At 48.0% G+C, this 16,187-nt stretch overlaps 1 protein-coding gene across 2 annotated transcripts in view; it reads left to right on the top strand.

The window, feature by feature from the left end:
* Nucleotides 1-10,291, top strand: part of SESN2 (sestrin 2) — a 37,424-nt gene extending 27,133 nt beyond the window's left edge. The window contains exons 5-10 of one of the 2 annotated variants that reach the window (XM_056846214.1): nucleotides 1,059-1,271; nucleotides 2,568-2,718; nucleotides 3,331-3,446; nucleotides 4,574-4,764; nucleotides 8,699-8,843; nucleotides 10,155-10,291. In XM_056846214.1, the coding sequence (XP_056702192.1) occupies nucleotides 1,059-1,271; nucleotides 2,568-2,718; nucleotides 3,331-3,446; nucleotides 4,574-4,764; nucleotides 8,699-8,843; nucleotides 10,155-10,241 (903 nt within the window). In that variant the 3' untranslated portion in view covers nucleotides 10,242-10,291. Of the gene's footprint in view, nucleotides 1-1,058; nucleotides 1,272-2,567; nucleotides 2,719-3,327; nucleotides 3,447-4,573; nucleotides 4,765-8,698; nucleotides 8,844-10,154 lie in introns of both variants that reach the window. The other variant, XM_056846213.1, reaches the window with a different exon arrangement.
* The last annotated feature ends 5,896 nt before the right edge of the window (nucleotides 10,292-16,187 follow it).

Raw genomic sequence — 16,187 nt, 5'->3', positions numbered from 1 at the left:
AGGTAGCGGTTGCCTCCATCTGCGTGAGTGTCAGGAACACACACAGCGATGTTTCTGCGCATGTGCAAGTCCATGAGTGGCATGAGGGCATGTTCCAGGACATGCTGCTGATAATACTGTTCTTGCTTGCAGAGTTCATGTAAGGGCAGAGAAGGTGTGTGTGAAGCAGTTTGCAGTGACAAGTCTTTAAAATATTTTTCTAAAATTTTTTTTTGCCATCAAGTCACAACTGACTTATGGAGAGCCCTGGTGGGGTTTTCAAGGCGAGAGATGTTCAGAGGTGGTTTGCCCTTATCTGCCTCTGCGTCACGACCCTGATATTCCTTGGAGGCCTCTCATCCACATACCTGCCAGCCCTGCTTAGCTTCTGAGATCTGATAAGATAAGGCTAGCCTGGGCTATCCAGGTCAGGGCTTCTCAAAGTTCGTTGAGGGCTGGTCTCCAGTGAAACACATAATCACAGTGTAAAGTAACACAGGCCAGTTATGTGAAACAAGCAACCAAGAGGGCATCAAAAGCATAAAATGTAATCTTGCAAGAAGCAGCATCGATGGCATAAAACATCATCCTAACCAGGAGTCTTTTTGTTTGGTTATGGTTCTTGGGCTGATACCTGAGCCATTCTTGGGCTTGCAGGTGTAGCTCGGTAGGAGAGCATGCCCACTGTGTGATTAAGGTTCCCAGTTCAGCCCCTGGCAGTTCTGGAAATTAAGGGATCTTGAGTAGCAGAGCTAAGAGACTGGGTAGCACAGGAGGGACCAATCATTCAACTTCATACAAACCACCCCTTGGTGGCATTTTGGCATTGGGCTAGGCTGTTCAGTGGTGGAATAGCATAGACTGCTGAATTCTCTTTTGGGACTGGTGGAGGGACTGTGTGGCTCAGTGGTGGAGCATCTGCTTGGCATTCAGAAGGTCCCGGAGTCAATCCCCAGCATCCCCAGCTAGAAGGATCAGTTGATACCTGAGAGCTGCTGCCCATCTGAGTAGACAATACCGACTTTGATGCACCAAGGGTCTGATTCTCTGATTCTCAAGCGAATGGTCTCTTTTTGCAGGCACTCCTAAAGACGGGCGATAACAGCTGGTCCCTCGCGGAACTTATCCAAGCACTGGTGCTCCTGACGCATTATCACTCCCTGGCTTCTTTCGTGTTTGGCTGTGGCATCAATCTGGAAATCGACCAGGATGGGGGTCACGCGTTCCAGCCCCCTTCACCACGCAGCTGTGATAGCAGTCCAGCTTCAGAGGATGGCGTGAGCACTTCCAGCGTAAGTGGAGTCGAGAATCAGTGGCGTGTACTTCCAGCTTTCAGCAACAGAACATGATGGGGTGGATTCTGTAAATCTGTTGAGGAAGACTTCTTCTACCAGAGGGGAAACATCTCTGGTAGCAGAACGGATCTGCAAGGTCCAACCTATTTTAGACCGTTTGAAGTTGGCGGAAGATGGGGTGGTGGTGATGGTGGGGAATCCAGTCTTGGAAAGGCCTCTGCCCTTGAACACATGAAGCTGCCTTATACTGAAGCAGACCCTTGGTCCATCAAAGTCAGTATTGTCTACTCAGACCGGTAGCGGCTCCCCAGGGTCTCAGGCAGAGGTCTTTCCCATTACCTACTTACCTAGTCCCTTTAACTGGAGATGCCGGGGACCTTCTGCATGCCGAGCATATGCTCTACTACTGAGCCACCAGCCCTTCTCTCCTCTTTGTATGTGACTGATAGCCATAGCTTTCTTTGGCACAAAATGTGGCACTTCTGCAAATTGTCCCTGGTAAATTCCCAGCAGTGTGTGAGCTGTCTTTCTAAACTTGTATTTTTTTTTCTTTTTGGTCAATTTTGGCTTTCAAATAGGGAGGAAGGGTTGCAGCTTTTGGCTGAACCCCCTGTATGCTGCCAAGCTTAATGTTTTAATGCCAAGGCAACTGAAGAAATTCATTACAGCACAGTATGGCAGGACTTTGCCTGTCCTTTGTATTGAGGGGGAAAGCAAAGGTGAATTAGAACTCTGTGTGTGTGTGTGGGGGGGGAATTACCTGGCTTCAAATCTCAAGTTGGCCTTAAAACTCATTGGCCCATCACTCTTCCACCCTAACCTACCTTGCAGAGGCTAAAATAGGAGAGGGGAGAATCATGTACACCACCCTGAACTCCTTGGAGGGAAGCACAGGAGGAAAATGCATGAGACCCAACTGCCATAACAAATTTTAAGGAGGAGAAGGGAAACGGGAAAGTCTCCATGACCTAGTGTAGGCACAAAGCAGCAATGCAGCACTCAAGGAGGCTCCAGAGAACCTGGGGAGGATGTGGCTCAGTGGATAAGAGCATCTGTTTTTCATGCAGAAGGTCCCAGGTTCAATCCCCGACATCTCCAGTTAGAAGGATCAGATTGAAAGACTTCTTCTACCAATGAGCCACTGCTAGTCCACAGTAGACAATGCTGCTCTTGGTAGACCAAGGATCCGGCTTTGTGTAAGGCAGCTCTGTGTGTCGGTGTCCCATCTTGGAGCTAGATGGCTGGTTGTGTCTCCTACCCACATACTTCAATGTTTGTTTCTGTCTTTCTTAGGGCACAGATGCTATGGAGGAGGTGGAGGTATTGATGGAGAGGATGAAACTGCTTCAGGAGTGCCAATTGGAAGAAGAGGAGGTCACTCAGGAGGAGATGGAAACACGCTTTGAGATGGAGAAGACCGAGAGCTTGCTTGTTACTACCTCAGGTAAGGCAGCAGAGTTATTGGGTAAGGATTAGGGCAAAGATGGCTGAGAGTCTTCTGCAGGGTTTCTTGCAGACTCAGGTGGGATGGTGGAAACACTGTTCAGGTAGCTTTTGCCAGTGGAATCAGATTATCAGACTAGGAAGAGACTCTCCCTACTAAGTATGGTAGTAACTGGACGCTCTTTGCATTCCTGAAGGTTACCAAATAGGTTACTTTTCTGCCTGCGAAGGGCTTAATCTCATATTAAATTTGATTGACAGTACAAAATTTTGGGTTTCCTCAGGAGGTGGTAAGCTCTCCTTCCCTGGAAGTTTTTAAGCAGAGGCTAGATGGCCATGTGTCAGCAATGCTGATTCTATGATCTTAGGCAGATGATGAGAGGGAGGGCATCTTGGCCATCTTCTAGGCATGGAGTAGGGGTCACTGGGGGTGTGCGGGGGAGGTAGTTGTGACCTGCATTGTGCAGGGGGTTGGATTAGATGACCCTGGTGGTCCCTTCCGATTCTATGAACACTTTCGAGGTTTATCCATAAGGGGAACCATTGGGGTAATGACACTTGGTGACACTCTCCACGTCCTCTTGTTACCTTCTTGGTATCCTTCCACCAGTAGATATCGCTGAACACTCCCTGCCTCCCAATGTCCTGAGCTTTGTGGAGGATCCAGAGTTTGGATACAAGGATTTCACTAGGAGAGGAGAGCAAACGCCACCGACGTTCCGAGCCCAGGTACTTAATCTGTCTACATTTGAGACCCAGTTTTTTCAGAAGGGGCCTGGTACTGACATTCATCATCATTACAAAACAACAACAACCACCACCAACCTTTTCCCAAAGATGCTAAATTCTTCCATTCAGTACAGATTCTAACATGCTCTATATTTGATTTTTATGATTTGCAGGTCATTGGTTGGTCTTTAGATTGCCTGTGTACTACAGATGGGTGGCTAGGCTGGAATTTAATGCTGCAGAGCTACGTTTTGCAAATATAGGACATTATCAGTTTGGTGGCTCCAATTCTATTAGCTGGAAAAACCCCAACAAATTATCTTGGTAGCTCTCCTCTCAAGTGGGGGCTGACTGGGAGGGAGAGCGTTAAGTTCCTTGAGGAAGGACTGGATTCAAAGCTACTGTCAACAGTGGAGCACCCTACAGTACTGTTTAAAGCATGGATCCCCAACATGGTGCCCTTGGGTGCCATGATGCCTGCCAACACCTTTTCTGGTGCCCACCAAGTGTTTTTAGAAAGTGGATGGGACCTGGTATGGCTTTTGCCCAGCAAGGCTTCTGATTGATTATTGGAGATTTGATTGGCTGTACAGATTTTTTTAAATGTTGCTTTGGCAGCAGCTGCCACCATCACACAAGGATCTGCACTGTATTACTGAAATTAAGCTGTGGCGATCATTTTATGACTGGCTCCTCCTCCTGTGGCAGCCATTTTGTTGCTGCGCTCACCACGCTGTGTCAGAATTCCAAATGTGCCCACAGGCTGGAAAAGATTGGGGACCCCTGGTTTACAGGATAGCTCTAGGCCAAGTGCAGTCTTTGGGGAGACGTTTTTCAAAACCGTGGGTGTCCTACAGAGAGGTGTCATAGTAGTTAGTGTGTCAGACTTGGATCAGGTTCACATCCCAGCTCACTGGGTGACCGTGGGCCAGTAACATACACTCAGCCTAACCTACCGCGCAGGGTGCTTAGAATAAAATGGAGGCATGCAGAATGATGTTGCCAGCTGCTTTGGGTACCTGCTGGACAGAAACATGGAGTATAAATTAAATTAAGCACAGTATTGGTTTGGGGCTGTGTATCTCTTTGGAACCTATGTGCCAACTTCTCTCTCTCTTTCTTTTCAGGACTACACCTGGGAAGACCATGGCTACTCTCTCATCAATCGCTTGTATCCTGATGTGGGGCAGCTGCTAGATGAGAAATTCCAGGTGGTCTACAACCTGACGTATAACACAATAGCTATGCACAGTGGTGTGGACACTTCTATGCTCCGGAGGGCCATCTGGAATTATGTTCACTGTGTCTTTGGCATTCGGTAGGTCACATTCTCCCTCCCCCCTCCCATTTAGCCTGTTGTGTCCCATCAACACAAACTCACTTGGAGACCTGCTGCATTGGAAGATTGATGGCCTCCAGCTGAGTGCTACTGAGTCCCTTCTCTGAAGGCCTAACAATAGGCTATATTGTCCTTGTGTCTGCCATGGTCCTGTTGACCAGGTGTGCCTGGAAAGTTCCATGCTAGGATCTTAATTCTCAGGAGTGTGTTTGGGCCTGATTCAGGTTCAGAACCTTCCACCTGCCTTCCCCATGCCATTTTCCCAGTCTGAAATTGCCGTGGGGAGGGGCTGTGGCTTAGTGGTAGAGCATCTGCTTGGCATGCAGAAGGTCCCAGGTTAAATCCCCGGCATCTCCAGTTAAAGGGACTAGGCAAGTCAGTGATGGGAAAGACCTCTGCCTGAGACCCTGGAGAGCCCCTGCCAGTCTGAGCAGACAATACTGACTTTGATGGACCGATGGTCTGATTCAGTATGAGGCAGCTTCATGTGTTCACATTGGGAGAACTTATGTATAGCCCATCAGTAAAGTTCCCCATTGAGGCAAATAGTAACCCCCAGTGGGAAATGGTTGGGAAAACAGTGTATGCATGTTGGTGGAGGAGGGGAATTTAGCCTCTTTTCCCCACAGTCCTGATTCAAATCTGGCTCCTAGCATGCCTGGGAATTAAGTTCTGAATACGAAACCCTTAGCACATATCTGGTCAGCAGGACTGTGGCAGACAACGGGAGGACACAAGGGCAGAGTCAGGCCCTAAATCTCCCTGCCTCCTGAAGGTATATGCCTGGTTCCTTTCAGCTGTGTTTCTCACGCCAAAAAAAAGTTACCTTCCTGTTTCCTAGAATTTAATTTTCAGAATGAGAAAACACTGAAGACCGCTGCCACTTTGAACCAGTGGCCTGACCTGTCACATGAACATATGAAGCTGCCTTATACTGAATCAGACCCCGGGTCCATCAAAGTCATTATTGTCTACTCAGACCACCAGCGGCTCTCCAGGGTCTCAGGCAGAGGTCTTTCACATCACCTATCTGCCTAGTCCCTTTAACTCAGTGGTTCTCAACCTGGGGGTCGGGACCCCCAAGGGGGTCGCGAAGTGTTTTCTGGGGGGTCGCCGCCACTGTCCTGGGACAGCCCCCATCCCGGGCTGTCCAGGACTAACCCAGATGCCCTATAACCCTGATCTGTCCGCGAGGGCAGGGAAGACCCCAAGCAGAGAGGTGAGGAACTGGCCGACCGATAGCCAGAAGGAGCCGGGCTGCAGAGACGCGGCGGCGTGCCACCGCACACCAGCTGTAGCCCCGCTGCCCAGCTGAGAGGCGGGCGGGCCAGCCCTGGGCGCTGTCACACCTGCTCTGGGCGGATGATGTGACAGGATGTGTGGGAGGCCGAGGAAGCTCCCCTGGCTCGGCCAGTTCAGGTCTAGGAGGAGAAGAGGGCGGTCCCCCTTGAGGCCGTTACAGCCACGTTGTTTTTACTTTTAGCCGCGCTTGGGTGGGGCAGGAGCTTCAGCCTGGAATCCAAGTGAACATGTCTATAGTGTGGCTTCGCTTTTCTGCCCTGAGTCATCAGTTCCGCTCTGGCAAGGCCAAGGGGGAGAGAGTCGAGGTGCATGCGCAGTTCGGGATTTCGCCCTCGAGCGCGCAGGTTCGGTGAGGCGCAGAAGGAGCTGTGACTGGCGGAGGGGAGAAAAAGGCACGAAAAGTCCGAGCGGGATAAGCGGCCCTCGGCTTTTTCCTGGCCCTTCGCTCTCGTGAGGTGATTAAACGGAGCTCCACTTTGAGGGATAACTGCAGTTCTGTGCACCAGCAGTGTCCCAGTCACAAGAGAGGGGGTTTCCTCGCGAGAGCCCCGGCCTGCTTGGAAGAGTTTTTGGGGAGATAGGGGAGGACAAGGAACGCAGTGCATGCTCAGAGGCACTCTTTCCTCCGTGCCAGGAAAGGTTGCCGTGCCACGCAGTCATAGCCGCTGCGCAACAGGTGGTAGTACTGTTTGACTGTTTGTTTTTAACTTTAAAATTTAAAGTAATTATATATATGGATACTCTGGACTGCCAAAAAAACAAATGTGTTTTCTTTATCCTATTGAAAATGTCATTTATGCAAATTTATGCAAATTTATACAAATGCGACGAGGGTCACAGGTTACTTGGCAATTGTAAAAGGGGGTCGCGACTCGAAAAAGGTTGAGAACCACTGCTTTAACTGGAGATGCCGGATATTGAACCTGGGACCTTCTGCATGCCAAGCAGAGGCTCTACCACTGAGCCACGGCCCCTCCCCAATCTGTCCTTGGTATCCATTTGGATGAATGAGCCCAAGCCACGTGGCTGGCCTTGCGCACAGCTTCCCCAATTGGGTGTGACTAAAGGACTGAGTCACCTAACTCTTAGCAAAGTCGGATGTTAGGCACGCTTGAAGGATGTGGGTGGACCTGCTCCATCTCTGGCTCTGCCGGGCCATCCATGTGAAGGAGGAAGGCGGTGTTCTCTTGGCAGGACAGATGTAGCTGTATCTCCTAGGAGGGGCCCTAGTTTGGATGTAAGAGTCACAGAAGATCCCAGTTCTAGTCTCTTCTCTCCCCCCCCCCCCGTTAAATTGCGTTTCATTACTTTTTATATCACATCCTGGTACATGGGCAGACTGGGAGAAATAAGCAGCCTGGAAAAAGAGCTCCACCCCATGTGTGGCTTGGCCATGCATCTCGTTTGCTGTGTGAGGCTTGGCTTGGCCACACGCCCGCTGGGGCTTGAGAGCCAGCGTGGTGTAGTGGTTAAGAGCGGTGGTTTGGAGCAGTGGACTCTGACCTGGAGAACCAGGTTTGATTCCCCACTCCTCCACATGAGCGGCGGACGCTAATCTGGTGAAGTGGATTTGTTTCCCCACTCCTACACACAAAGCCAGCTGGGTGGCCTTGGGCTAGTCACAGCTCTTAGAGCTCTCTCAACCCCACCTACCTCACAGGGTGTCTGTTGTGGGGAGGGGAAGTTGATTGTCAGCCGGTTTGATTCTTCCTTAAGTGGTAGAGAAAGTCAGCATATAAAAACCAACTCTTCTTCGTACCTCCTTCCCCTCACCACGTGGGGGTCAGGCTGCCAGTTTGCAGTGGCATCAGCTGCCTTCCATCCATCGCTTGTGGTTAGGGTGGCCCGGGATGGGGGCAGGCCATCAACCCAACTGGGACTTTTCTGGGTGGCCTTTAATGCCTACTCTGCCCCTGGTAGTACTCAAGGCAGTATGCCTAGGGTGTCTGTGAGCTCTCCAATCCAATCTCTGACCAGTCTTGTATCTGCTCAGTTCCAGCATTGATGGCTTGTACTACATGCACTCCAGTTGTACTTTTAGGCTAGTTAGAACTATGTTGACACCCTTTAGGGAAGGGCCATGTGTCCATGGTAGAGCCTCTGTTTGGCATGCAGAAGGTCCCAGGTTCAATCCCTGACATCTCCAGTTAACTAAACAGGTAGTAGGTGATGTGAAACACCTCTCCCTGGGACCCTGCGTGTGTTTTTAATGGCTGAGGGCACAAGCAGAGAGCCTCCACCTTAAGTCAAGTTGGATTGGAGAGGGGCTGTGGCTCAGTGGAAGAGCCTCTGCTTTGCATGCAGAAGTTTCCAGGTTCAATCCCTGGCCACTCTAGTTAAAACAGTAGGTGATGTGAAAGATCCTCTACCTAACACACTGGAGAGCTGCTGCCAGGTCGGAGTAGACAATACTGGCCTTGATGGATCAGCACTCCAACTCAGAATAAGGCAGCTTCACATGTTCATATGTGTGATCTTGGATCAGAAGAGCAAGGAAAGATCTGTGCCAGAGAGCTTGGACAGCTCCTGCCAGACTAGGGTAACCAGAGATCAGACTCAGTTTTTCTTTTCAAGATAGCATCACAAGTTCTCGTTGTCTGCACTTTCCCAGGTACGACGACTACGATTATAGGGAAGTGAACCAGCTCTTGGAGCGCAGCTTGAAGGTTTACATCAAAACAGTAGCCTGCTACCCAGAGAAAACCACCAAGAGAATGTATACACACTTCTGGAGACATTTCAAGCACTCCGAGAAGGTAATGTATCACCCACTGGTGTGTGCTAACCTTTTTTGGGTTGTATTGGAAAGCTGGCCATAATTTTTCACTGTTGAGAGAAGTGTAGCCCCCAAATCTGATTACAAAAAAGGCGGGGGAAATCTTCACTTCATTTCTCCTCCTACAGACAAGAATTTCTACTTGCGGACCCGGGAGAAGGGTTCAAACCTGTTCAAATCTTCCCACCCAAGAGTTAAATATGTATTGTTTGGTGCCTTGTTTAACCCTGATGCAGTCATGCAACAAAATGAAGTGGTAGAATTGGAGTGGGGGAGGGGCGAGTGGGGCCGTACCACTTCAGGTGGAGGGAGTTACACTTTTTAATGCTCCCCCGGTGTAAAAAATATCTACAAGTAAAAATTGTTAGATCTTGAGGAGGGGGAATAATGATACTATTACCGAAAAGGACTGAATTTCTCTGGCTTGTGCAAATTATGCCAGTGGCCCAAAACTGTATACTTCCTCATATGTAGCATTTGCAGGAAGGGGTTGCTAATCTGGGGGGGGCAGGGATGCCCCACAGCGAATAGCCTTAGAAACCTCTCCTTTACCTCTTGAAAATATTGCTTTGATACATTCTGACTTCCAGGATTGCCCATATACCTTTGCAGCCATAATAGCTAGAAATCGGCTTTCTTTAAAATAAATAAAGAAGCAGAGAGTCTCAGGAGGTTGAACTCGGCACTCCCATACAAACACAGCATACGCCCAGCCCTGGGGCTGAGGGACATCTGTGTGTAACCTCAATCTCCCTTATGTTGCTGCATTTTTGTTTATGATAATAGTATCATAAAATTCTGTTCTGTTCATCTGCCTTTCTTCCATCACAGGGGACTTAAAGAGGAATCCTGTCTAGGCTTGGACTAGATCCAGCCCTGTTTATTCAACGAAGTATCATGTGCCTTCCAGCCATACCCTGTGATCTAGTAAAAAATGTCTCTGTCTGAAGTAGCCCAGATAATCCTTGTTTGCGCGTAGGGAACTGAATTTTTTTCTTTTTTGCTATCAAGTCATAGCTGACTTAACATTGACCCTGTAGGATTTTTCAGTGCAAGAACGGAGCAGAGGTGGATTGAGATTTTGTCTCAATCTTCTTTGGTCATCTCCTATCCAAGTATTAACCAGGGCTGACCCTGCTTATCTTCTGAGATCTTACAAGATTGGGCTAGCCTGGGCTATCCAGTTCAGGGCATTTCTTTGCTGGTGGGGTAAAGAGTTGCCCTTATTCTTGGTGTGTGGCACTTGTGTTTTCCCTTTCCATTTCTGGCAAATCCTTCCTTCTCCTCCTAGGTACACGTCAACCTGCTTCTTCTGGAAGCCCGCATGCAGGCCGCCCTGCTTTACGCCCTACGTGCCATCACCCGCTACATGACCTGATGAGACCGTCCCCTCTCTTGTCCTGCAAGGAGCACACCGACTGGAGGACAGGGGAGTTTTTAAAATTAGCAATCTGTTTTCAGAAGTCATCATGAAAAGACCTTGTCTCGTCTCTGGCTCTCGAAGACAAGTGTGTCGTTTGAAGGGGATCTCCTGCCAAGGGACTTGCTTTGGGGGGGGGGGAGACCAAATTGTTCCAGGTACACCTGTGATGAAAAATGACTTTGGCATGCTCTGGCCACCTTGGCTGGATCTGGAGCCATCAGCAGCTTGCTGTGTGGCTTGCAGGCTCTGTCGCTGGCCAACATAGGGGCTCGGGGTTCCATGGGGTCAGTATGGCCTGGAATCTTGGAAAGACTAGTTTGCTAAGCCCTTGATTGGCCCGGGATGTGTTCAAATAGGTGGTAGCTTTCTACCACAGCTGCACTCAACTTCCTCCCCCTACCCAAATGATTAGTGCAATGATTTTCTGGTCGTCTGGTTGCAAGAATGATACCGCCCAACCAACTGGAGCGAAGATTCGATGAACCAAAGAGATCCTTCTGCTGTGTCAAAAGTTCGATTTCTTTCTCTGTGGCCTATATACCTGCTGTCAGTCTTTGAAGGTTCAAGCAGATCACCAGTGTCTCTTTGACAAACTTGATGATTGTTTAAAAGTTGGGAAGGTGGCGTGCGGGGGTGCGGGCGGACGGAGTGTTGTGTTCCTCTGCGATTGGTGGTTATACTACATTTCTGATGTTAGGGGCCCCAGCCTTTGCACTCCAAATGCAGATATGTCTGTCTCCTAACTCTGGGAGGCTGGCTCGGGGAGGAATGCAAGGTTGGGGACAAACTGGGCCAGAATCTTTGATTATTATTTTTTGTCATGTGAAAATTGGGCAAGATGGTTTTCTTGGCACTGGTGGAGAAAACTCCCACTGGAGTTACTGCAGGTCTCGAGCACACAGGTCTCCCGTTTCTCAACGCGACGCCCACTCATGCAATGGGAGAGGGTTCTGTTCAAAAAGCTCCCACTTTTAAGTCAAACTGGTATCCTGGCAAACTCTCCTTATGATAGCTCTCTGATTCCAGCATCCTCTCTTGCTTCTGTGTTCTGAGAATTCGAATTAATAAAACTATCTTTTCAACTTCCCCCAAGCCCTAATTGTTAGCTGTCAGCAATGGGAGACTATCCTTCCCTGATTGCCTCTGTTTAGGGAATTCTGCCTACTCAGTGACTTTCAGTTGTGGGGGGCGGGATTAACTTGTAATCCTCTCTAATGTAATTGGTGGCCAAAGCTATCCTCCTGATAGGTGCAGTTGCCATCTTGTAAAATCCAGTAGTTGGTTTGCGCACGCTGAAGCTGATACACACGCCATGTCTTCATTCAGATAACATGGCAGCTGAACCGAGAGGAGAGATCTGCGTACTCATGTGGATGTAACGTTTGAAAAGGGCTTGCTCTGCACAGCTGTCGATCCATTTCCCCCCCACCCCATGACCCTTTTAACTTAGTTCTTCCATAAAAGTGTCCCTCCATTTCAAAACACCCAACAAGATGTAGTTGTATGTTTCATTCTATCGTTCACATCTTGACTTGAGATTTACCCCTCTTGCTGTTAATATGTGGATGTAGGTTTCTTCTGGTGTACTAGTTTTCTTCTTTAAAAAAAAATAGTCCCTGGAATCATGAGTTGACAGATGCCCTTGAGAGATGGTAAAAGAGGTCTGTGTGCTCCAGCTGCTGTTGCCAGCTACCCTTGGAGGGCACAAACATCCAGTTATGTTAATTGTCTGGTTTATTTATGGCTTGGATCCTCTTCCGTCTGCAGTGAAGGGGAAGGTGATTTTTGCTCCCCCACCCCAGCTTCAGATCCATGATTTGTCCTCCACACTGTTCCTTCAGGTCTACTGACCCTCAGGAGCAATTTTTGTGTGAGGAGGGGCCGAAAAATCTTCAGTGAAAGGGCAGAAACAGGGAAGCCATTTCCTGGAGCCCAGCTCTGCTTACGCAGCTCAGGAGCTAGTCCTAGGCATAAAGACACTGCCTTAAGACAATGTATACTTCTTGCATTGCAAAGCTAGACTCAATGCCTTTCTGAAACAGGGACTTCTATTAAACATCTCAGACCACATCCTGTAAAAAATGTTAAGGCCCACCCCCCCCCCATTTTCATAGAGGAACACAAGTCAAAGTAGTGTTACCGTGGAACAGCCCGTTGCTTGGCTGCTTTGCGGAATGAGCCCCCGCCTCCTCTGAAAAGGGGGGGGTTCTAGTTTTCTCTACGCCCACAACAGTATTATACAATCAGGCAACAAACACACTGTGAAATTAAAAGGCCGGCTTGTCTCATGACCTGGGTTGAGCAGGCCTCAACTCCTCGAGCTGGTTTCGATCATCGTTTCCGCACACACACACTGCCGCCGCCCCTGCCGATTCCTGATTTTGTTCTTCAAGCTAATATGTTTTCTACCCATTTTGCACAGTATGGATGGCTTTTGTCAGCATCCAGATCCACTTTTTGTTGTTGTTGTTGTCATATGTTCAGTTCTGATGAGTCTTTTTGTGTGTGTGTGTGTGTGTGTGTGAGCAAGCCCAAATCTCTGACCTTGAGGGTGAAGAATCAGCCCCATATAAATGTGGGGGGGGGCAGGGAGGAAAGGAGGCCAGGGAAGCAGAGCATCTGTAGCTTTAGCCTAGTGTGGCTGCTACATTTCACACTTGCACCAGATGTTTTTTGCCATCTGGGTACCCCCCCCCCGCCCCCCAAGTGGGACAGTCGAAGACTTGGCCGTCTCCCATTGTCTTAGCTGCACCTTCACTCTGTATAAATTATAATGGTTTTTAAAAAATGTATTTACTCTCGACTGTACCATTGTTGTGACTTTGCTACCAATTCTGTTTTGACAAATAAAATTGCCTTTTGTTTTCCAAAGATGGCTTCTTGCCTACAGTTAAATTTTTATTCGTTTAGCTCTTTTATTACCCTGCTTGTGGCTTAACGGCACTGTTTTCCCCTCCCGTTTCATGCCCACAACAACCACCCTGGGAGGTATTTTAGACTTGGAGTGACTAGTCCCTAAGGTCACCTAGCAAGCATCTGTGGCAAAGTGGAGATTCAAACCCAGATCCTAGCCTAACACTTTAACCACTACACCATTGCCTGTAGGTGCTGGGGTGGGGTTAAAAGCTAGATCTAAAAGCCAAAAACTGACTTGCTTTAACAGGCTAGAGTCAGTTGAGCTCCACGCTGTGTTTTGAATTACTTGTCTGTATCCAAATGTTTCTGGGTGGACTATGAAATAGTCTCGTCCCCATAACAACCCTGCTAGAATGGAAACCTGCAGCCTCGGTCCACGTGTGTTTGCAGAGGGCTGCCGCATCTGTTCTCTCACCAGTATGAGCAAGTCTGCCTCATATCAGCACCCTGTACCTGCTTGGCCACTGGAACCTGCACTCATATATTTTTATTTAACGTGTTTTATGGAAGGCTAACCCAAGGGTGTAAGCTTTGTTAGTCCGCTGCAACCAAAAGAGTGTTTTCTAAATTATCCCTCATAATGATATCTAGAACCAGCCTTTCTCACCAATAGGGACCGAAAGCAGCTTACAACATTGTTCTCCCCTTTTCTATTAGCCCAAGGTCACACAGTGAGCTTCAGAGGCAGAGTGGGGAACTGAGCCTGTGTCTCCCACATCCCAGTCAGATACTGTCACCAAACTGATTATCTTGTGGCACTTTTGGAGGCTGACAGATTTGTGGTGAAGTTTATCATGAGCCATGGCCTGTGTTCACACACAGGTCTAATAATAGCAGACTTTGGACTCGGTAGGGACTTGGGTGATTATCTCACTACAGGAAGTAAATATTCTTCCTTACAGGTTTACATAACACTTCAGATTCATCCTGTTTTGACAGGGCATTACATACAATCAGCCACACAGAACACAAGTCATAAATTACAGCATTAAAATAAACCAGAACTAAAAGTACTTATCAGGTTAAAACATTTCATTCCTTCAGATACAATTTTCAGCCCGTGTTTTCTTGGCTGCCGAGGCAAACTATGACACTCTATATGAAATGAGTGGATTGATAATCCGAGAGAAGAAAACTCAGTTTCTCTGCATCTGATGAATTGGAGCTCTTCAAGAGCGCTCCTAGAATTTGGGTTCTAGGCTCTGTGTAAAGAGGGCAGGACAGAATTTAATGAGGCAAATTGTCTGGAACTGGGGCTCTGCAAATACATAAGCGTGAAGGTTTTGGGAGTAGCGACAATCAAGTGAAGCAGTGGGCTTAGTCCGGAACCGAATAGGTGACATGGCTAAAAGTGGTTCATGCCCACTCTGAGCGGATCCTTCACTTGTTTGATTGGATCTTTATTTCCTCCAGTACCCTGCAATGTGAAGTTACACACCTTGTGCTGGGTAAGGGGTCTTTCGGAGGTCGGACGTTTGAAGAATCTTTAAATCTCCGGTGGGGAGAAAGGCGGGGTAAATGAAGTAAAAACAAACAAACATAAAACCCTGTGCATATGTATTAATTTTTATCCCACCCTATCCTGACCATTTTTGTCCACCTTTCTCTTTAGGGCAGATTACAGAATTATAAAAAACAATGCAAGAAATGTCAATATAATACGCACAATAAAAAAGAAAATAAATCTGGATTGTGCATTTGGAGAGCCAAGAGTATGTGCACTGTGCAATACATCTAATAAGCTGGATTGTACAATTACAGAACAATGACACATGTTATAATACAGCCAGTGAATGATGTGGTATGAACAGGGAAGGGAAAATAAAATTAAACTTTTTGCAGGCTATCACAAGCCAGCCTTCGTACTTCAGCTACCTGCCTGGCATTGTCTGTTTTCCCCTTGGTTTCCACGCTAATTTCTTTTATATACTTAAGAGTATTTTTTAAATCATGCTCTTTTTCCTCCAAGGGATGGCATACATGGTTTCCCCCCCTTATTTTATCCTTACAGCAATTTAGGCTGCGTGAAGGTTTTGGGGGTAGAATTTGGAGAGGGAGGGGAGGGGTTTGGGGAGGGACCTCAGTTGTAACTGTGGGAGATCTTTGGGCCCCACGTGGAGGCTGACAATCTTAACAACCATCCTGTGAGGTACATTAGGATGGAAGAGAATGACTGGCCCAAAGTCACCCAGTAGGGTTCACAGGAAGTTGGATTTGAACCTGAGCTTCTTATGCTGTCACCCTAAACACCGCACCGTGTCTCGTGTTTTAATGAAACATGTCCTGAAAACTGAAAGGAATTGGCCAGGCATGGGCTGTAAAAAATCTGCAGCTTTAATATGGGTAGAGTTGGGTGAATCCTTAGCAAAGAAGGCTCTGGGAGCTTTGTGGAATGTTTTCCTGATATATGTCAGATGACTTCTCCAGTTTATAGAGATGGGTTTGCAGCCATTTTCAATCCAGTTTCCTGCATGTTGCTCCAGGATGGAGGAAGAGAATTTGGGAAGTTGTCTTGTTAGGGTTGCCAACCTCCAGGTACTAGCTGGCAATCTCCTGCTATTACCACTGATCTCCAGCCGATAGAGATCAGTTCCCCAGGAGAAAATGGCCCCTTTGGCAATTGGACTCTATGGCATTGAAGTCCCTCCCCTCCTGAAACCCTGCCCTCCTCAGGCTACACCCCAAAAACCTCCTGCCAGTGGCAAAGAGGGACCTGGCAACCCTAAGGAGAACCCCAGACCCCATTGGGAGGATGGTAATCCTAACTGAAGAGTGAAAACTTCCATTTTGCTTATTGAAGCACCCTTTCTTTCCTGGCAGGTCATTGTAGGAAATCAATGCTAGTGTTGGCTGGAGAGACTCAGCCATTTATGGAGGCACTTTGAGTATCCAAGGATTCTCCACTGCTGGCAAGAACTAAACCTCAACTTTGGGAGTGCCTTTGGAATAACAAGTTTTATCAGCAGAGAGCAGAGGTAGGCGTAC

Source organism: Euleptes europaea, chromosome 3, assembly GCF_029931775.1.
Source record: "Euleptes europaea isolate rEulEur1 chromosome 3, rEulEur1.hap1, whole genome shotgun sequence".
Taxonomy (NCBI): Eukaryota; Metazoa; Chordata; class Lepidosauria; order Squamata; family Sphaerodactylidae; genus Euleptes; species Euleptes europaea.
This window is presented reverse-complemented; position numbering and strand designations above follow the sequence as displayed.